The 22,399-nt window shown below is 38.7% G+C and overlaps 5 protein-coding genes across 5 annotated transcripts; all 5 read left to right on the top strand.

The window, feature by feature from the left end:
• The first annotated feature begins 5,703 nt into the window (after positions 1-5,703).
• On the top strand, positions 5,704-7,334 carry LOC129446411 (olfactory receptor 1E16-like). The gene has a single exon (XM_055207405.2). It carries the CDS (start codon positions 6,057-6,059, stop codon positions 7,053-7,055), a length of 999 nt encoding a protein of 332 aa, XP_055063380.2. The 5' UTR covers positions 5,704-6,056; the 3' UTR covers positions 7,056-7,334.
• Positions 7,335-10,696: 3,362 nt separating this feature from the next.
• Positions 10,697-11,680, top strand: LOC129446343 (olfactory receptor 1E16). The gene has a single exon (XM_055207290.2). It carries the CDS (start codon positions 10,697-10,699, stop codon positions 11,678-11,680), a length of 984 nt encoding a protein of 327 aa, XP_055063265.2.
• Positions 11,681-16,384: 4,704 nt separating this feature from the next.
• On the top strand, positions 16,385-17,372 carry LOC129446282 (olfactory receptor 1500). Its single transcript, XM_055207236.2, has one exon. It carries the CDS (start codon positions 16,398-16,400, stop codon positions 17,370-17,372), a length of 975 nt encoding a protein of 324 aa, XP_055063211.2. The 5' UTR covers positions 16,385-16,397.
• Positions 17,373-18,788: 1,416 nt separating this feature from the next.
• On the top strand, positions 18,789-19,978 carry LOC129447362 (olfactory receptor 1468). Its single transcript, XM_055209049.2, is given in 2 exon segments — positions 18,789-18,927; positions 18,929-19,978. Coding segments are annotated over 2 exon segments (990 nt in total). The 5' UTR covers position 18,789; the 3' UTR covers positions 19,781-19,978.
• A 1,000-nt stretch (positions 19,979-20,978) lies between these two features.
• LOC129446843 (olfactory receptor 1468) lies at positions 20,979-21,956 on the top strand. Its single transcript, XM_055208224.2, has one exon. It carries the CDS (start codon positions 20,979-20,981, stop codon positions 21,954-21,956), a length of 978 nt encoding a protein of 325 aa, XP_055064199.2.
• The last annotated feature ends 443 nt before the right edge of the window (positions 21,957-22,399 follow it).

Here is a 22,399-nt window from a genome sequence, read left to right as displayed (position 1 = left end):
AGCCACGCCACGGGAACGCCCCCCGCGCGACCGCGCCCGAAGCACGCACGCCAAACCAGTCCAACGGTCAAGCGACACGCCACAGGCGGGCGACGCGGGAACCAGGAAGCTACAAAAAGAGCACCCAGCAAGCCAACTTCAGCTCTTTGTGCCTCAGCAAGCGAGTGTGTGTCATGTCTAAGTCCAAACAAAGTTTTAAGGAGTGTGCTTCCCCGTGTCCTCGTTTCATTACGAGCGAGGACTCGCATCATCTCTGTGTTATGTGCCTCGGGGCACAACACGCACGATCGTCTCTTGAGAGGGGTGGTTGTGCACATTGTGATAGGATGCCGCTCCGTACGTTGCGCTCGCGGCTCGCACTCTTCGAGGAGGGTGGTGAGCCGCGTGTTCCCCACGGTTCTGGCCCCGCTGCTGCCGAGGCAGAGCGGAAGCTGCGATCGTGGGGATCACAACTAGATCTCGCGGACGAGCTTGAGACGGGTCTTCCCCTTTCTCAGCCTTCACCCGCGGGATCTAGTGCCCCGTCTCTGGATTCGGAAGCCCGCGCTGCGGTTTCTTCCGCCCAGGGCGGGAGCCCAGATTTGCATTTATCGTCGTCCGAGGAAGTCGATATTATGTCTGTAGACGTGGTGGACGCTGAGGAGCCCTCTCATTCGTCCCCCGCGTTCGATGATTTATTGGAGGTTGTCACTAATGCCGTGGCTCGCTTAAAATTAGACTGGCCGGCGGAGACACAGAGCGCGCGTCCTCAGAGCATGTTAGACGAGCGCTTTTTAAAACAGAAACCTCAACCTTCGCGGCGCAACATGCCTTTCTTTCCTGATCTCCACAGCGAGCTGTCGAGATCATGGAAAGCTCCGTATTCAGCCCGTGTTCATACCCCTCACGCCACCATGTATTCCAACATTGTGGGGATGGGTGAACACGGATATTTAACGATGCCCCGGGTGGAGCAGACGCTTGCGAGCTATCTCTCCCCCGCTGCGGCGTCATCATTGAAATCACCTTTGCTTCCCACGAAACCGGTTAGGTTAACTTCATCGTTAGTGGGTAAAGCTTATAAGTCTGCAGGGCAGGCTGGGGCTTCACTGCATACCTTAGCTGTCTTACAGGCGTACCAAGCAGAACTGCTTAAAGATTTAGATGCCGAGGCGGGGGGTACGTCTGATATATTTAAAGAGCTTCGTCGAGTCACTGATGTGTCACTCAGGGCGATTAAAGAGACTGCGAAAGCCGTGGGTAGATCTATGGGAGCTCTCGTAGCCACGGAACGCCATTTATGGCTTAATCTGTCCGAGCTTTAAACCTCAGATAGGGCATTTCTCTTAGACGCGCCCGTTGCGCCCTCCGGTCTTTTCGGCGATGCCGTTAATACTGTCGTCGAGAGATTTGCGGAGGCTCGTAAGCAGTCGGCGGCGTTTGAACGCTATCTCCCCCGCCGTGCTCTTGATTCTAGGGCTGCTGGGCGGGAGCAGCCATCAACATCATATAGAGCATCGCAAAAGCATAGTGTTGCCACTCGTGGTCCCCCTCAAAAGAACTGGGGTTCGGGCGGTCGTACTCAGACATCATCCAAGCAGAAAACAGACCTGAGGGCTGTTATTATGGCGAGGAAGGCGTCGGCTAAAAAGAAGTCCTGAGGGACGTAGTGTCATATTTCCGAGGGCAGCCCCCAATCGGGGAGAGCCGGCAGTCACCTCACAACACGGTGCCCGTCTCTTCTCGATGCCCTCGGGATGCCAGTGTGTTAACCCTGCCGCAGTGAGTGTTTAGGGGCACAGAGGCTTCATATTCATGTGTGCCTCGTGCGCGCGGCACGAAACACCTCTCTCCGAGGAGGGAGCAATAAATAGCACCCAGGTTGAACCCTGCCAGTCTGGTTCAGGGCACCGGGAAAAGTTTAAGCAGTACACAAAAAGCCAGTCTCGAGAGGCTGGTCCCCCTTATAGAAAATTTGGCAGCGTGGAAACTCCTGCCAAACGTGTCTCAGTGGGTTCTGCAAATAATAGAAAAGGGCTACAAAATTCAGTTTTGCAACCAGCCACCCCAATTCAACGGCGTGTTATCTACCATAGTGGGTGCTGGGCAGACTCTAACAATGGAACAAGAAGTAGAAACTCTATTGTGCAAGGAAGCAATAGAATGTGTTCCTCCTCACAACAGGGAGTCAGGGTTTTACAGCCGCTATTTCATAGTTCCAAAGAAAGACGGGTGCAAAACTAAAGTTCAAGATGTTAACTATTAAGCAGATCGTCACACAAATCAGATCCGAGGACTGGTTTGTGACGATAGATCTAAAAGACGCATATTTTCACATATCTATCCTCCCGCAACACAGGAGATTCCTGAGGTTCGCCTTCGGGGGCGTGGCTTACCAATATCGGGTTCTCCCTTTCGGTCTATCTCTGTCACCCCGTACATTTACAAAGTGCATGGATGCAGCGCTGGCTCCATTACGACTCCGGGGCATCCGTGTCTTAAACTACATAGACGATTGGCTAATTTTAGCCCAATCAGAGAGTATGGCAGCGCAGCATCGAGATGCTGTGCTGACCCACATGAGAGAACTGGGGTTAAGGCTAAATGCAAAGAAAAGCATGCTCTCTCCAGTACAGAGGACAGCTTTTCTTGGCGTTATATGGGATTCAACAACAATGCAGGCACATCTGTCCCCTGCTCGTGTGGAATCCATTCTTTTGGCTGTAGGCAGAGTGAAGTTAGGCCAGTCACACACTGTAAAACAATTTCAGAGGTTGTTGGGGCTCATGGCAGCAGCGTCCAATGTGATACCCCTTGGGCTGTTTCACATGAGACCGCTACAGTGGTGGCTCAAAACCAAAGGGTTTTCCCCGAGGGGCAACCCGTTCCGTCTGATCAAGGTCACGCGCAGATGTCTTCGTGCCTTAGATCTTTGGAAGAGACCATGGTTTCTCTCCCAAGGTCTGATGTTGGGGGCTCAGTACCGTCGAGTTACACTGACAACGGATGCTTCCCTCACAGGCTGGGGAGCAACTATGGGGAGCCATCTGGCTCATGGATTATGGGGGGCCAGACAGCTCAGCTGGCATATAAATTGCCTAGAGATGATGGCAGTGTTTTATGCCCTGAGATGTTTCATCCCTCACCTGCGGGGCCATCACGTGTTAGTCCGGACAGACAACACGTCGGTAGTCGCGTACATCAACCACCAGGGGGGTTTGCGTTCACGCCCTTTGTACAAATTGGCGCGGCATATCCTTCTGTGGACACAGGGGAAGTTGCTGTCCCTCAGAGCAGTATACATTACCGGGTGTCTGAATCGGGGAGCAGACGTCCTGTCGAGACAGGGGCTGAGGCTAGGGGAGTGGAGGCTCCACCCTCAGGTGGTGGAGTCCATCTGGACGAGATTTTACCAGGCGGAAGTGGATCTGTTTGCGTCCAGAGAGACGACACACTGTCCGCTATGGTTTTCTCTCACACATCCAGCACCGCTGGGACTGGATGCCATGGTTCAGCCATGGCCGAGGCTACGGCTGTACGCTTTTCCCCCGATCGCTCTGCTCCCGGGAGTTCTGGAGAGGGTTCGTCGCAACAACGTCCGCTTGTTGTTGGTAGCCCCATTCTGGCCGAACCGAATATGGTTCTCGGACCTGGTGTCCCTCCTCGACGGCTCACCTTGGGAAATACCCGTCAGGAGGGATCTCCTCTCTCTGGCGGGTGGCTCGATTCTTCACCCCCGCCCAGAGTTATGGAAACTGTGGGTCTGGCCTCTGAGGGGGCCAGACTCATAGAATCTGGTCTCTCAGCTGAGGCTGCTGAGACCATTCTTCACTCCAGAGCTCCCTCCACGAGGAAGCTTTATGCCTTTAAATGGAGAGTTTTTACTTTCTGGTGCAGCAAACACCTGCATGACCCTGTGAACTGCCCAATTGGTACAGTCTTGGAGTTTCTGCAGGAAAATTTCACCGCAGGGTTATCTCCTTCTACACTGAAGGTGTATGTGGCGGCCATCTCGGCTTACCATGTTCCTTTGGTTGGGCAATCCCTTGGGAGAGACCCGCTGGTGGTTCGCTTCCTTCGTGGCACTCGGAGGCTGAGGCCTGTAGTCCGACCCAGGGTCCCAGCTTGGGACCTGGCCGTTGTGCTGGAAGGTCTGTCCATGGCTCCGTTTGAGCCCATTGAGACCGTTCCAGTCAAGTTTGTGGCACTTAAGACAGTACTTCTGTTGGCAGTCACTTCTCTGAGGAGAGTGGGTGACCTTCAGGCCCTGTCGGTTTCCCCTACGTGCCTTGAATTCGCACCGGGGATGGTTAAGGCTTTCTTGTACCCAAGGCCCAGCTATGTGCCTAAGGTACCGACTAATGTGCCACGACCTGTCGTACTTCAGGCCCTCTGTCCTCCCCCATTTAGGGATAGGAATCAGGAAAAGCTTAACTTGGTGTGTCCAGTGCGAGCACTGGATGCCTATGTTCACAGATCTTCTTTGTGGAGGAGGTCTGAGCAACTGTTTGTGTGCTTTGGCTCGCCCAAGAAAGGCCTGCCGGCGACCAAGCAGACACTCAGTAAGTGGATAGTTGAGACTATCTCTCTGGCTTATGAGACCACTGGACGGCCTTCACCTATCGCCGTCAGGGCTCATTCTACCCGGGGTATGGCAGCCTCTAAGGCCTTGTGGCTAGGGGCTTCAATGCAGGATGTCTGTGATGCGGCAGGCTGGTCCTCTCCGCTCACATTCGTTCGGTTTTACGAGTTAGATGTTGGTGCTACGCCTGGAGCCCAGGTGCTCATGTCTTAAGCTGTGCGCGTTTTTACACACAGACAGGCATTTGGTAGTATGGTGTTTTGGTACATCGTTCCCATAGCGTAGCTTCGGCGACGCAGCTCGAGTTCCCTCGAAGGGGAACGTCTCGGGTTACGAATGTAACCATTGTTCCCCGAGAAGGGAACGAGACACTGCGTCTCCCTGCCATACTCCCTGCATCCCTGTCTCGTCTTGCTTCGGCACAATTTAGCTGAAGTTGGCTTGCTGGGTGCTCTTTTTATAGCTTCCTGGTTCCCACGTCACCCGCCTATGACGTGTCACTTGACCATTGGACTGATTTGACATACGTGCTTCAGACGCAATCACGCAGAGGGTGTTCCCATAGCGTAGCTTCGGCGACGCAGCGTCTCGTTCCCTTCTCGGGGAACAATGGTTACATTCGTAACCCGAGACGTTTTCCTACCTTGCAATACATTTTAAAATTAATATATTATATTGTGATGCCTCTGGTCCTGGGGCATGACTCCATTTCCCTGCATGCACTGTGACATTTTATCATCTACTACTGTCTACTGTCCTTAACATTTTCATTTCAAAGCTTATCAAACTTTCATGTACTTTATGTACAAGTCACTGAGGTGTTTGATTAATTCATTTTTCTTTCCATTGTTATTTGGAAGCACATTCTACTTTTTTGGGGAAATTATACACTCTAAAAAATGCTGGGTTGTTTGGGCTGGTTAACTATTGGACAGAACACACTGCCGGGTTAAAATGACCCAACTGCTGGGTTATTTTAACCCAACTGCTGGGTTGTTTCAAGATGGTTGATTGACAATAACTAGGAATTTTTTTCATTAAAAACAACCCAGCATTTTTTAGAGTGTAGTCATCCTGCCCCCCCCCCATAAGTCTAAAAGGGGAACGTCTCTATACACATGCTGTTAAAGAATGATCTTATATAAATGTGTCTGTTACTTGGAAATGGTTATATTGACAGGAGGCCGCCTTAGAAAAGTTAAAGTAAAAAAACATGTGTTTTCTCATTTTCTTTGGACTTGGTTAACATTGGTAATAGCATTCTTTATAATGTAAGAATATTATAATATAAGAAATACAGAACAATTCTTTAAAAATGAGTAATTCTGACATATTTTGTTATTGGTTCATTATAGTCTTGTTTTAGTCTATATAGTCTATAGTCTAATTTGTTTGCACACTTATATGTTCATGAGTGAAAATAACATGTTTAATTAATCTAATTCTAAAAACAAATCTTTATTACAGGTGACACAAAAACCGCAAAGCAGGTATAATGTCGTCTGTGCTGTCAGAATCTTCTGTTAATTCAACCTTTGTTCGTCCTTCGACGTTTTTCATTAATGGCTTTTCTAATATCCCACATGGAAAGTACTATTATGCGTTTTTGTCTTTGGTTTATGCTGTGACTGTTTTGGGGAATTCTTTTATCATGTGTATCATCTGTTTAGCTCGCAGACTTCACACAGCCAAATACATTGCCGTCTTTCACTTGGCTTTTTCTGATCTGTGTGGAAGCTCAGCTTTGATTCCAAAGCTCATAGATATTTTTTTGTTTGATTATCAATACATTTCATATGAATCCTGCTTGGCAAATATTTTTTTTGTATTTCATTTTATTAACCTGCAGTCTTTAACACTAATTGTCTTGGCTTTTGACATACTAATCGCTATTTGTTTACCTCTAAAGTACCATTCCATCATAACTAAACGAGCCATGTGTCTGATCATAGCAGCTATGTGGATTTTTTCTGTGACTCTTTTTGCTATAGTCGTAGGTTTGCTCACTAGACTTTCATTTTGTGGATCCACTGTGGTCAATAGTTATTTCTGTGATCACGGCCCTATTTTTAGACTAGCTTGTAATGATAATTCCTTAAATCAAATTATGGCAAATATTGGCTTTGGTCTATTGTTGTGCCTGCCACTGATATTTATAATCATCTCATATGTTTGCATCGCTGTGGCTTTGCTTAAGATCACTCATGGTGGTGACCGGACCAAAGCCATGAAAACCTGCACTTCCCATCTCATGCTGGTGGCAATTTTTTATCTCCCTAGTGTAAGTATCAATATTTTAGCTATAACAACATCTCTAAATACAAATACCCGGATAATTAACAATTCCCTTTCACAGACAATGCCACCGATGTTAAATCCCATCATATACACTCTAAAGACAGACGAGGTCATGCAATCCATAAAATATCTGTACAAACGAAACAAAGTGAAAGTTACAATGGAACGAAATATTAAACACACTTGGAGAAATTAAAAAATTGTGAATACATTTTTTATTTCAAGCCTTTTTATCAGTATGTAAGAAATTATATTTGATCCTTTACATTGTCAGATTTGTATTATGACACTCTGTCCTTGAATGTTGATAAAAAATATTAATATATGAATATAATGTATTAATAAAAATGACTGTTAGCATTCAACAAATGTTCAACATTAACACAGTTGGCTTACTTTCTGTATACTGTACTGTATGTAATATACCATTTATCAAATTATAAGAATCAAAAACCCCTACTGTATTTGGACTGCAACCTAATGGTTTACTTTGTTCAATAATATAAATACTTTTTTCGTTAATTTTGATGATTATAACTGACAACTAAGGAAAATCCCAAATTAAGTAGTTCAGAAAATTAGAATATTACATAAGACCAATACAGAGAAAGGACTTCTAAAAGTAACGCGTTAGATTTCTAAAAGTTACTAACGTGCTCTTTAAATAACAAAAACAATATTGCGTAATTGACTTTAGACTAGGTTTTGGTTGGTCAATGGCGTAGTCTATTTTAGTTGCGTAAAAATAGCAACGCGCCAACAATGCTCTTGAACAGAACTTGTTTTCAGACCAGCACGCCCATGGGTGCACAAATGGGCGCAAATGCATTTGCTTTTTAAACAACGTGAAGTCAATTGCGCAATATTGTTTTTGTTATTTAAAGAGCACGTTAGAAATATGCGCCTATAAATGAGACAACAGCACACATTTGCTTATTACACAAATTCATGTTTTTAAATATAATAATTAAAGGATTAAAATGTAAAAGATTATTATTGAGATTTTGCGCGCGAGGGTTTAAAAAGGGCTCGCATTCTTTCGTTCCCTTGTGCGCAGATCTGGGCCGGGTTTCCCAAAAGCATCGTAAGGCTAAGTAGATCGTAAAAACGATCGTACGAATCATCTTAGAATTACGGGCTGTTTCCCAAAAGCTTCGTAACTTAAGTTGCACTTGAAAATCATCGTAGATCTACGAGTGCTCTGGAGTAATCGTTCATTCATAAGTTCATAGTAAGACAACAGAGTTACAAGGTCACCTGCAGGACAACCAGCAAATTCCACTACTGCAATGACGATAATGTAATGTTTTAAATGTTTATTTATTTATTGGGTTCTTTGTTTATTTTATATTAAATATGTAATATATTTAAAATTCAAATGAGAAATCAAATTTAAATGACTAAACATAAATTAATAAAGAAGGAAAACGTATTTTGTACAAGTTGGTAAAAGTTTTTTGTATTTTGGTAAAAGTTGGTATAGCAAATTGATAAATGGTTCATACCGATTGTTGCTATAATTCATCTAAACATTGTTTTGAAGGGAAATGGCATCTAATTAAAGAAACCAAATAAATATTCACGGTACAATGCAATAATCCATAATAATAAATAAACATAGATAATAAACAACAAATAATAATAATCATCTAATAGAAACGCAGAAGGCATTTCGCAGTGGGAACTAAATACGGAAAATAATATTTAATAAATTATAAAAACATTTAAAAAGTCATTGAACAACAATGAAAATATATGATTAAAATATTAGTGCACATCGGCTGAAGATCATTAGCCTAAACAAGCTTCTGCTACAAGTTCGAGTCATTCTATTGGTGACATTTCAGCACTTGACAAATGGATAGCGACTCGTAAGTAGCACTTAAAACCTAGCTGCGAATGATCGTTTTACGTGCATCTTTGGGAAACGCATGTAAATGAACAACGAATGTTCGTTAATTAGCTCGTAGAAAGGGCTCTTAAGTGCTAAGTTCAATCGTTATCGGGAAACCCAGCCCTGTTATGCTCTCGCAATAAAATTTTTGCATGCGTGCGTGTAACAGAGATGCGCTCGGTTCTTTTTGGCACATGCTATCATAGATTACACTGATCGTGTAGGCTATCCATACATTTACAGCAATTAAAAGCCTGCTAATTTTACTTCCATGACTGAAAGAAGAACCAAGTGTTTTAAAAATAAAAATTCAATACAAATAAAACAACGCAATTTTTAACATCAATCTTAAATTGGTGGTCTTCTTCCTCCGCTTAGTTTTTCAGTTTAAAAATTACGCCATCTAAATAGGAAATTGGCATGGTGTGAGCACAACTTTTAAAGGGGATCGGAGATAAGACTTTCATTGGTTTATTGCACGTTATGCCCAAAACACACGCATTACTCATTACGAGAATAAGAACAACACTTTTAGAATGTGCGCTAGGTGCACAAAACATTTTTCCCGTCGTTAAATTAGTAAAAAAGTGGATTCGGACACATCCTTTTAGACTGTGCGCTTTAGACCCTGCACTTAGATCATTAAAATAGGGACCTTAGTCTCCTAATCTTAGACTACAGTAAGAGACTTTAACCTCTATTTCACAAACTGAACCACATACGTAACGTATAGCCCTTTTTGGACGGAATTCGTTTTACAAGAGTTGATGCAACTTTCCACGGGACGTCTGTTAAATTAACGGGCAATTCGCACAGATTAAAAATCTGAATAAAACATTATTTTTTGATAATTTTATTAACGGAATGTTTTGGCTGAAGATTTAGGATGTTGGACTAAGTGTAAAACTGTGGATAGTAGAGCTTATTTTACTCGCTTTGCAGCCATGTATTTTCTTCTTCAAGACATACCTTTCATTTAATTTTTTTTCAATCCAGCAAATCCAAATGACTTTGGTCTTTTATAGTCTAATTTCTGTTTTAACCTATTTATAATAGTGTTGTGTACAGTAATGGTCACATGTCATGCAGATTAAACAAAACAAAACAAATGTATTAGTGTTTTATTTAAATGTTTTGTACAAATAATTTATTATTCACATTTTATAATGTAATTGATTAATTTTTTTCATCAACTCATAACAACCCCCCCCCCCCCCAGTTCGGGCAACCCACCTCAAGTTCACACAGCTGTCCTACCTTGTCTGTAAAATCCTATAAAAAGTGTAAGGAATTTGAATTACCTGACTTTGTTAAAGATCACTTTTTAGTGTGTCATTCTTGCATACCTTAATTATTTATACATTTTAACATTTATATTTAATATTGTGATACCTCACTTCCTGTCTACTGTCCTTAACATTTTTGTTCCAACACCTTTCATGTACTTATTTTTGTACTGTACAAGTCACTTAAGTGTTTGATTAAGATTGAATCTATCCATTGTTATGTGAAAGCACATTATTTATTTGTAAATTATAGTCATCCTGCCCCCTCCACAAGTGTAAAAGGGGAAGGTCTCTATACACCTGCTGCTAAAGAATGATCTAATATAAATGTGTCTGATATTTGAAAGTGGTTATATTGACAGGAAGCACGCCTTGGAAAAGTTAAAGTAAAAACTATGTGTTTTCTCATTGTCTCTCTGTTGACTTGGTTAACCTTTGTTATAGCCATCGTTATAATGTAATAATATTATTATACAATAAGAAATGCAAAACAATTATTTAAAGATGAGTAATTCTGACAAATTTTGTTATTGGTTCATTGTAGTCATATTTGTTTAAACACTAATGTGCTCATGAATAGACATAACAAGTTTAAATAATCTAATTCTAAAAACAAATCTTTATTACAGGTGACACAAACGCAGCAGAGCAGGTATCATGTCTTCTGTGCTTTCAAACTCTTCTGTTAATTCAACATTTGTTCGTCCGGCAACTTTTTTCATTAATGGCTTTTCTAACATTCCACATGGAAAATACTATTATGTGTTTTTGTCTTTGGTTTATGCTGTGACTGTTTTTGGGAATTCTTTTATCATGTGTGTCATTTATTTAGCTCGCAGACTTCACACAGCCAAATACATTGCCGTCTTTCATTTGGCTTTTTCTGATCTGTGTGGAAGCTCAGCTTTGATTCCAAAGCTCATAGATATGTTTTTGTTTGATTATCAATACATTTCATATGAAGCCTGCTTGGCAAATATGTTTTTTGTATTTCATTTTATGAACCTGCAGTCTTTAACGCTACTTGTCTTGGCTTTTGACAGACTAATCGCTATTTGTTTACCTCTAAAGTACCATACCATCATAACCAAATCAGCCATGTTTCTGATCATAGCAGTTATGTGGATTTTTTCTGTGACTATTTTTGCTATACTTGTAGGTTTGCTTACTAGACTTTCATTTTGTGGATCCACTGTGGTCAATAGTTATTTTTGTGATCACGGCCCTATCTTTAGACTAGCTTGTAATGATAATTCCTTAAATCAAATTATGGCAAATATTTGCTTTGGTCTCTTGATGTGCCTGCCACTGATATTTATAATCATCTCATATGTTTGCATCGCTGTGGCTTTGCTTAAGATCACTCATGGTGGTGACCGGACCAAAGCCATGAAAACCTGCACTTCCCATCTCATGCTGGTCTCAATTTTTTATCTCCCCGGTCTAAGTATTAATATTTTAGCTCTATCAACATCTCTAAATACAAATACCCGGATTATTAACAATTCACTCTCACAGACAATGTCACCTATGTTAAATCCTATCATATACACTCTAAAGACAGACGAGGTCATGCAATCCATAAAATATCTGTACAAACGAAACAAAGTGAATGTTACAATGGAACAAAACTTTTTTTAACCCTTTTTATTTGTGTGTAAGAAATTTTATTTTATCCCTTACAATGTCAGATTTGTATTATGACACTGTCCATGTTGATATAAATGTATTAATATAAATTACTGTTAGCATTCAACAAATGTTCAACACTAACACAGTTGGCTTACTTTCTGTATACTGTACTGTATGTAATATAACACATTTATTAAATGATTAGAATTAAACATGAAGTGCTCCAAAAAAAAAAAAAAAAAAAAATTGTATGTGCACAATTTGTGTTTTAAGCACGACAAACACCCCTACTGTATTTGGACTGCAACCTGATGGTTTATTTGTTCAAGAACTATGTAAATAATTTTGGCAGCAATTTTAAAGTATTATGGTTTGCATTTAAACCTGCATGCTGGTGGCAATTTTTGAAGGTCTCCCACCCACATTCAAGCATAAATGTTGCCACTTTAAAGATATCAATGCATCCAAATGCCAGAGGCACAAATGTAACATTGAATCCCATCATATATACCCTGAAGAGTGAAGACAGAAGAGGTCATGCAATCCATAAAAGAACTAAACAAAGAGAGAAATAAACTGAATGCATTAGATATGTGCAGGTTTAGGAGGTATGTTTACATGTTTACACCCATTTCATCAATTTTAATTCTGCTTATTCCTTACCTTAAGCATTGCAATCCCATTCAAATATTATACATGCACATTACTTTTGTGAACAAAACATCTGTGCAAACAAAGTGTCTGTCATCAAATTCACATTTGAATTCTGGGTAAAAGAACAAGTGAGAATTGATGGGAAAAAAATTTTCTTAAGGAATTTTCAGATGATAAATGCGAACAAAATTGTACAGTACAGGGCATGCTTTTCCTTTTACAGTGTATTTTGCCATTGCCTCTATTTCAAGTTGTGAGATTCATGATATTTAAAGTCCCCCCTGTAGTCAATAATGTTATCACTTAAAACATCATAGTAGAATGTGTAAAAGTTTTTGTTCCTGTGACAGTAATTTCTTCATGCTAAAACAGCTTGTGTTTAGCCGATCTATGAATATGCAAATTAATCCCGGCCTCTACTTATTAGTACCGCTCAGACCATATATATGAATATGCAAATTAGTCCTAACCTCCACTTTTTCACACAACCTCGGACCACATATATATATATATATATATATATATATATTTAAGCAATATCGCTCGAGTAGGAGTGTGATATAGCTCTATATCATCACGGCTGTGATTAGGCCAGAGGCACGAGGCCGCAGGCCGAGTGCCGGAGGCAATCACAGCCGTGATGATATAGAGCTATATCACACGACTCCGAGAGCGATATTGCTTTTATACAACAGTTCGACGGCACACGTTTGAAAAAAGAAAACTAGAAAACAACAACGGAGTTATTTTAAAAGCCTCTTTGTTTGAGAACTACTTCTTCCGCCACGGATTTGAGGGCGGCCAGAATGACAGGTAAAACTTTCGGCTGCTTTGAAGCTCATAACAACTCAATGGACGGAAAAGCCGTTTCTTTATATTACCGTTTCTTTGTCACAAAGTGTAGTTTTAAGATTAGTTCAGTCGAGAATGTATCTGTATTATATTTAAATCTGCAGTCGATTAGTAAAGATAGCGCCTGTTTGAACGTTTGCTTAGTGAGATTCGGTACAAATGAGAACCAAAGCATGAGCGGACATCAGTGTTCACTTGCCCCGCTGACCACCGCCCTCTCTGGGCTACATTTCTGAAAGGGATACCCTGGCTCTCCTGTTGGCCTTGTTTGTTTATGATCGTCAAAATGAGATCAAATCAGCAGTATTTGGTGTCATGATCACACTTGTACTCGTTTTTTTATTCATATTTAGTGTCTTTTGTGTTGTTATTGTTTTGGCGCGAGGTAAAAGTTAATAAAACTACTTGTATAACGTTACTATTGCTTTCTCATTTATTTTTAACGCGATACGAGCACTCGATTATTATTATTAAACTTTGTTCTTGTCAGTACTATACAAAACGTTTTTTTATAAGTGTCAGAGAGATGTTTTTGCATGCTGCTTATAAATATACCAGTGGCGATATCTCATAACATGTTTTAATAGTCACGTCACGATAAAGTAAATGATCAATGTCCACATTTAAAAGCTGCGGGGCTTACCTCCAGTTCCACGGTGTTTTCGCGTTCTGATAAGAAATATAGCTCCAGAAAAAAACGAGTGTTTATATTCCTCTTTCCAAGTGTTAATCGTCCACACGATGTGACAAGACCAGTGGCGGTTCTACACGGAGGCCAAGGGTGGCCCGTGCCTCTGTAGACATGTCCCTGGCCACCCCTGTGGCCACCCCATGCTGACCAAATAAAAAAGTATAAATTTATTTAGATTTTACACGCGAGCGCCAAAAGCGGAACTAATGCGACGCAACGTCTACACGGGCAAATTAGAGCGACGCTCTCAATCACTGTAGCCGGCTGCGGGTGATGCTCGGCGAATTTGTCCCCAATCTCCCGATGTTGTGAATGTGTATGCAGGTTTGGGCACTGGTAAGGACTCTAGCTGACTTGACATTGGGACACTGTTCACTTTTTCTCCTGTGACGTGGCTGCTTAAATGCGGTGATCATTCACAGCTGTTACTCATCAACTACCGGTAAAACCAACATCTCGCTAACTTTTTAAAGTTTACACATTGTAAAAAGCGCTGTAATTATGCTATTACATATACGTGCATACAATTGGAGGAATTTAATTAAATGTTACATATAAAAATGTTTACAATTTAAAATAAATATTATTTTAAATACTGATTGTAATTGTCTAGCAATGTGTGTTTATATGTAAACTAAAACAAACGTTTGTCTTTATAAAAGTTTGCATTTTATAAAGTTTATAGGCTCGCATGATTATCGGTTAGGGGGCTTTAGAAAAGAGCCAAGCTCCCCTTTTGCACCTGCACTCACTCTTGTATTAAATACATATTTATATGATTGTAAAGTAAAATAAAGTTTACGGGGCCCGGGTTTCCCGGAAAGGGATTAGACTAGTCCTAGACTAAAATAAATGTAAGAGCTGTCCAAACTGAAAACAACTTGCAATATCTTAAAATACACCAGTGCCTTTTGTTTTGCTTCAAAATGCACACAAGTAATGTATTTAGTAAGGCATGATTGTTAAAACTAGTTATATTTCTTAATTAAACTATAACGCCTAGTCCTATCTTAAACTAATTCCTGTAACCACCCCTATTATCTTTAAATATAATTTCTTGCCATTTTTTGTGTGCCCCTCTGGTAAAACACCGGCCCCTCCTTGGCCCCCCTAGTGAAATTTGCCTAGAACCGCCACTGGACAAGACATTTCTCCCATTAACTTTAACGTAACATCCAAGAGCGCTGATCTTTGACGGAATAATACTTCTGATTGGGGATTCACAGACTGATTTATGAGCTAGTAAACTAATGAGACACACACACGGAGAGTGATTCAAACAGCGCGTCTGTGTTTTTCCATTCAGAGATGAGCCTGCTTAGGACCTCCATTCACTAGGTGGCGGAATAATACGAAAGGTGAAGCGGTTACAGTGCCGTTATCAGTACAATATCGTATAGCTCTTAGCCAATCAGATTCGAGAACCAGAAAGAACTGTTTTATAAATATATATATATATAATTTGTTGTTAACAGGTTGAAGCATTCACACTGCACATGTGAGCATTACAGAAGTAGGGCTGAAGCACGTGTGCTGCAATCGTCTAACTACTGTCCACTAAACCATGGTTTTGAAAGCTCAAATTTTATGGAGAAAATACTCAATGATGCAATGGTTTTAGTGAATTTGCACGTTATTTGTCTTAAAACATATTAGAAAACAACACATAGACATATGAACAATAAAAGCTTGATTTTCTCGTCACACTGTAAAAAATATGCAGCATTTTTTTCAAGTCTACATTTATTTTTATGTTACTTTAACTTATAAAATCAAGTTGAAATTGTTTAACTTAATTTTTTAAGTTATGTCAACTTTTCACAAGCCAAAACTTAAAATAGTAGGTTTATTATTTTTTTAAAAGTTATTTTAAGTTTATGCTGCATTTTTTACAGTACAGGGGGACTTTAGTGAGAGCACATTTTTATATGCATATATGGTTAGGTCTAAAAAGGGTTCAGTTACTAGGGTTGCGAAGCTTGGGAATTTTGGAAATATTTCAAGTTGAAAAATTTAAGGAATTAAAGGAATTCCAAAATCATTTTGAAATTTTGGGTAATTTATACAAGCTGTATCACATACAAAAATTAGCTTCCACGATATCTGACTCATCTTCATCCGTGTGCCATATATTTTTTTGTATTTCCATGGAAAGGTCTCAAAATTACCATAATTTTGCAACCTGCTGACTTTTAGAGCTTTGAGTGACAGTTTTGCTTTCATGTGCTTGCATAGATTTCCTCTATACATGTAGGAGGTGGCAAGCTGATGAGAACGATCTAATATAAATATGTCCGATAGATGGTAGAATAGTGAGACAGTGGCAGATTCAGAGCTGGTAGAGTATTATGTTCTTCTATTGATTTTACGGCAATGACTCAATTTCTATTTTTTATAATTCATTTATTATAATTAATATTTTATGCTCATTATATTTATACCAAAAACCTTCAAGCATTTTATTCCATTTTCTGTATTTGTATTTATTTTAACAGTTTTTGATAGCAGGGGATCCAGCTAAGCCGGAATATGCAGTCAGATTTAGGAAATTCAACCTTTGTTCGTCCAGCAACTTTTTTCATTAATGGCTTTTCTAACATCCCACATGGAAAATATTACTATGTGTTTTTGTCGTTGGTGTACGCTGTAACTGTTTTTGGGAATTCATTTATAATGTGTGTCATTTATTTGGCTCGGAGACTTCACACGGCCAAATACATCGCAGTCTTTCACTTGGCTTTTTCTGATCTGTGTGGAAGCTCAGCTTTGATCCCAAAGCTCATAGATATGTTTTTGTTTGATCATCAGGATGTTTTATATGAATCCTGCTTGACAAATATGTTTTTTATATATCATTTCATGAACATGCAGTCTTTAACATTACTCGCTCTGGCTTATGACAGACTGATCGCTATATGTTTTCCTCTGAGGTATCATGCCATCGTAACCAAAACAAGCATGTGTCTGGTCATAGCGGTTATGTGGATTTTTTCTGTCACATATTTTTCTGTAAATGTGAGTTGGGTAAATAGACTTTCTTTCTGCAAAACTAATGTAGTCGATAGTTATTATTGTGATATCAGCCCTATCTATAGATTAGCTTGTAATGATTATTCCATAAGTGCCTTTTTTATAAAATTGACTTTTGGTCTCTTGGTTTGTTTGCCACTGGTACTCATAATCATCTCATACGTCTGCATTTCTTTGGCATTGCGTAAGATCGCACATGGAGGTGACCGAACCAAAGCCATGAAAACTTTAACTTCACATCTTTTGCTGGTGGCAATTTTTTATCTTCCATATTTAAGTATTAATATTCTAAGTTTTACAACAACCATGAACCCAAATGTCCGGGTAATCAACAATTCCCTGACCCAGACAATACCACCAATGTTGAATCCCATCATATACACTCTAAAGACAGAAGAGGTCATGCAATCCATAAAAGATCTGTACAAACGAAACAAAGTGAAAAATATTACAGACAATAAAGAGCAAATGTAGAAAAATGTAAACCTTTGGCAAACTTTTACCCAGTTTTTTTTTAAAGTTTATCAGTCAACTGTATATGGGCAATGTATTTACAGTATTCAGTTCCATTCAATTTTATTACAAGACTGAGATTACATGAAAGGTTCTCATCTGCTCATGTTATGTTTTGGGCTTTGTTTTATGAACAAACACTCATTTTTTCCCCATACAAAAAGTATTGTGCCATTAGCATGGTACATGCTGGTGTCAGATGGTAATTGCATTTTACTAAAATAATTTTTTTGGAGAAAAGGTTTGCCCTAATTAAGTATGGTGGTATTTGGAATAAGCATAATATGTTCAGTATTCTCTTTGTGCTTTGTATAATGTGATGCAAGTCTTTTGACAAATACTGCAAGTCTCATTTCGAAAAATATATGTTTGTGTTAAAACATTAAAACTCTTATCACCGTTAACATTTACTTTTTGTGGGGGTCAGAGATATTTTGGGGTTCATCCTCTATAATTAGGCCCAGCTAATAGTTTGATTTCTGTTTACATTTGGGCTGTGTGACTCTCTGTGATCACAGACGCTTTCAATAGATTATAATTCCATTAACATTATATTGGAAAAAATTAACATTTGGTCTCCTAATTTGTTTGCCACTGATACTCATATTCATCTCATATTATGAGTTTCAGTTGACCATGCATTGTTGTATTGACCAAAGCAACGCCATTAACTTCTGCCGAAATTTCAGAATGATGGCACAAGCATGTTTTCATTCAGTTGGCCACACTGGAAAAATACTTGCTGCCTTAAATTTTTTTGTTAAATCAACTCAGATTTACAAGTCATGTCAACAAAGATGAGTTGTCACAACTTATAAAATATAGTTGAGAAAAGTCATCTTAATTTTATAAGTTATAACAACTCACCTCTAGTTATAACAACTCGTCTCTAGTCAAGATAAATAATAGTAAGTTGAAATGACTTGTTAATCCAAGTTGATTCAACAAAAAATTTTAAGGCAGCAAAGTATTTTTTCACAGTGCAGTGAGTTTTTACATTAAAAGAAAACATTAAGCCCATTTTTTATGAGTTCCCCACTTTTAATCTCTTTTGTATCCCCACATAGAGGACCATGTTTTTCATATTTTTTTTTATAATATAACACTTTCATCCACAAGTCTTTAGGGAGAAGGGTTGTACTATGAACTAGTCCACGCTCAAGAGAATAATCTAATATAAATATCTCTGATAGCTGGAAGAATAGTAACATGGTGAGAGCTTTGGAGAAGGTATGAACCATCCTGTCTTTATACAATAAGTCAACTTATTTTTTTTAAGTTATATTACATCAAGGACGTCCAGCTTGTTTGGTTTATAAATACTGTGTTTTCTCTGTCATTGGGTGTGTTTCTCTAAACAGATCTTTTTACAGGTATCATGTCTTCAGTGCAGTCAGACTCTTCTGTAAATTCAACCTTTGTTCGTCCTACAACTTTTTTCATCAATGGCTTTGTGAATATTCCTCATGGAAAATACTATTATGTGTTTTTGTCTTTGGTTTATGCTGTGACTGTTTTTGGGGAATTCTTTTATCATGTGTGTCATTTATTTAGCCCGCAGACTTCACACAGCCAAATATATTGCCGTCTTTCACTTGGCTTTTTCTGATCTGTGTGGAAGCTCAGCTTTGATCCCAAAGCTCATAGATATGTTTTTGTTTGATCATCAGGATGTTTTATATGAATCCTGCTTGACAAATATGTTTTATATATATCATTTCATGAACCTGCAGTCTTTAACATTACTCGCTCTGGCTTATGACAGACTGATCGCTATTTGTTTTCCTCTGAGGTATCATGCCATCGTAACCAATACAAGCATGTGTCTTGTCATTGCGGTTATGTGGATTTTTTCTGTGACATATTTTTCTGTATATGTAAGTTTGGTGAATAGACTGTCTTTCTGCAAAACAAATGTAGTCGATAGTTATTATTGTGATCACGGCCCAGTCTGTAGATTAGCTTGTAATGATTATTCCATAAATGTTTTGTTTATAAAAATGACCTTTGGTCTTTTGGTTTGTTTGCCACTGATACTCATAATCGTCTCATATTCCTGCATTTCTCTGGCTTTGCGTAAGATCGCACATGGAGGTGACCGAACCAAAGCCATGAAAACTTTAACTTCACATCTTTTGCTGGTGGCAATTTTTTATCTTCCATATTTAAGCATTAATATTCTAAGTTTTACAACAACCATGAACCCAAATGTCCGGATAATCAACAATTCCCTGACTCAGACAATACCACCAATGTTGAATCCCATCATATACACTCTAAAGACAGAAGAGGTCATGCAATCCATAAAAGATCTGTACAAACGAAACAAAGTGAAAAATATTACAGACAATAAAGAGCAAATGTATTAGGAGAAAGCGAAAGGGCTGATGAAAACTGGTTTAATACATCTTCTACAGTGTATTCGTCTTAGTTGATTTTCATTATCTGCATGAATAATAATCTGTACTTGTATGTTTACTACAAATATCTGATTTGTTATGTTGTCAGCTGCAAGAATTACTTTAAAAACCTTTGGCAAACTTTTACCCAGTTTTTTATACTTTGATTCCTCAACTGTATATGGGCAATGTATTACAGGATTTAATTCCATTAAATTCTATTACAAGACTAAAAAATACATGAAAAGTTCTCATCTGCGCATGTTATGATCTGGGCTTTGTTAATATGAACAAACACACTTTTTTGGTTACAAAAACGTATTGTGCCATTAGTGCAGTGGTACAGTGCTGGTGTCGGATGATAATTGCAATTTATTAAAATATATTTTATGGAGAAAGGGATTGCCCTTAATAAGTATTGTGATATTTAGAATAAGCATAATATGTTCAGTATTCTGTTTGTGCTTTGTATAATGGGATGAAAGTCTTTATACATATCCTCTATAATTAGGCCCAGCCAATAACTTGATTTCTGTTTACATTTAGGGCTGCGTGACGCTCTGTGATCATAGACACTTTCAATAGATTATAATTCCATTAAAATTATATTGGAAAAATAATTACATTTGGTCTCTTAATTTATTTGCCACTGATACTCATATTAATCTCATATTATGATTTTCAGTTGACCATGCATTATGGTGTTGACTGAAGCATGGCCATACATTTATGCAGAAAGACGACACAAACACGTTTTCATTCAGTTGGCCAGTGAGTTTTTACACAAAATGAAAACATTAAGCCCATTTTTTTTTGGGTTTCCCTTTTTTATCTCTTTTGTAGCCCCTATGTTTTTCATATTCTTTATAATATAACACTTTAATCAACAAGTCTTTAGGGAGAAGGGTTGTACTATGAACTAGTCCACGCTCAAGAGAATAATCTAATATAAATATCTCTGATAGCTGGAAGAATAGTAACATGGTGAGAGCTTTGGAGAAGGTATGAACCATCCTACCTTCACTTCATACAAGAAGTCAACTTATTTTTTTAGTAATATTGCATCAATGGCATCCAAATGGCTTGTTTGGTTCATAAATGCTTAAATATAGTGTTTTCTCTGTCATTGAGTTTATTTCTCTAAACAGATCTTTTTACAGGTATCATCATGTCTTCAGTGCAGTCAGACGACTCTTTATTAAATTCAACCTTTATTCGTCCTAAAACTTTTTTCATTAATGGCTTTTCTAACATCCCACATGGAAAATATTACTATGTGTTTTTGTCCTTGGTGTACACTCTGACTGTTTTTGGGAATTCTTTTATCATGTGTATCATCTATTTAGCTCGCAGACTTCACACGGCCAAATACATCGCAGTCTTTCACTTGGCTTTTTCTGATCTGTGTGGAAGCTCAGCTTTGATCCCAAAGCTCATAGATATGTTTTTGTTTGATCATCAGGATGTTTTATATGAATCCTGCTTGACAAATATGTTTTTTATATATCATTTCATGAACATGCAGTCTTTAACATTACTCGCTCTGGCTTATGACAGACTGATCGCTATTTGTTTTCCTCTGAGGTATCATGCCATCGTAACCAAAACAAGCATGTGTCTTGTCATAGCGGTTATGTGGATTTTTTCTGTGACATATTTTTCTGTATATGTAAGTTTGGTGAATAGACTTTCTTTCTGCAGAACTAATGTAGTCGATAGTTATTATTGTGATCACGGCCCTGTCTATAGATTAGCTTGTAATGATAATTCCATAAATGTTTTGATTACAAAATTGGCCTTTGGTCTTCTGGTTTGTTTGCCACTGATACTCATAATCATCTCATATTCCTGCATTTCTCTGGCTTTGCGTAAGATCGCACATGGAGGTGACCGAACCAAAGCCATGAAAACTTTAACTTCACATCTTTTGCTAGTGGCAATTTTTTATCTTCCACATTTAAGCGTTAATATTCTTGGTTTTACAACATCCTTGAACCCAAATGTCCGGATAATCAACAATTCCCTGACTCAGACAATACCACCAATGTTGAATCCCATCATATACACTCTAAAGACAGAAGATGTCATGCAATCCATAAAAGATCTGTACAAACGAAACAAAGTGAAAAATATTACAACAATATAACAATATAGATCAAATGTATTAGGAGGAAGCGAAAGGGCTTTAATGCATCTTCTACAGTGTGTAAGAAAAAGTTGGTGGTGCATTTTGTTCTCAATATTCTTGTTAGTTAATTTTCATTATCTGCACGAATAATATACTGTACTTATATGTTCATTACAAATATCTGATTTGTTATGTCGTCAGCTACAACAATTACTTTTAAAACCTTTGCCAAACTATTTTTTGATCCCTCAACTGTATATGGGAAATGTATTAACATGATTCAATTCCATTAAATTCTATTACAAAACTAAAATTACATAAAATTTTCTCATCTGCTCATGTTATTTTCTGGACTTTGTTAATACACTTAATGAACAAACACACTGTTTTTTACCTTACAAAAAAGTATTGTGCAATTAGAATGGTACTGTACTGTTCAGTGCTGGTGTCGGATGTTATTT

Source organism: Misgurnus anguillicaudatus, chromosome 12 (assembly GCF_027580225.2).
Source record: "Misgurnus anguillicaudatus chromosome 12, ASM2758022v2, whole genome shotgun sequence".
Lineage (NCBI taxonomy): Eukaryota > Metazoa > Chordata > Actinopteri > Cypriniformes > Cobitidae > Misgurnus > Misgurnus anguillicaudatus.
The sequence above is the reverse complement of the archived record's forward strand: the minus strand, read 5'-3'. Positions and strand labels throughout refer to the sequence as shown.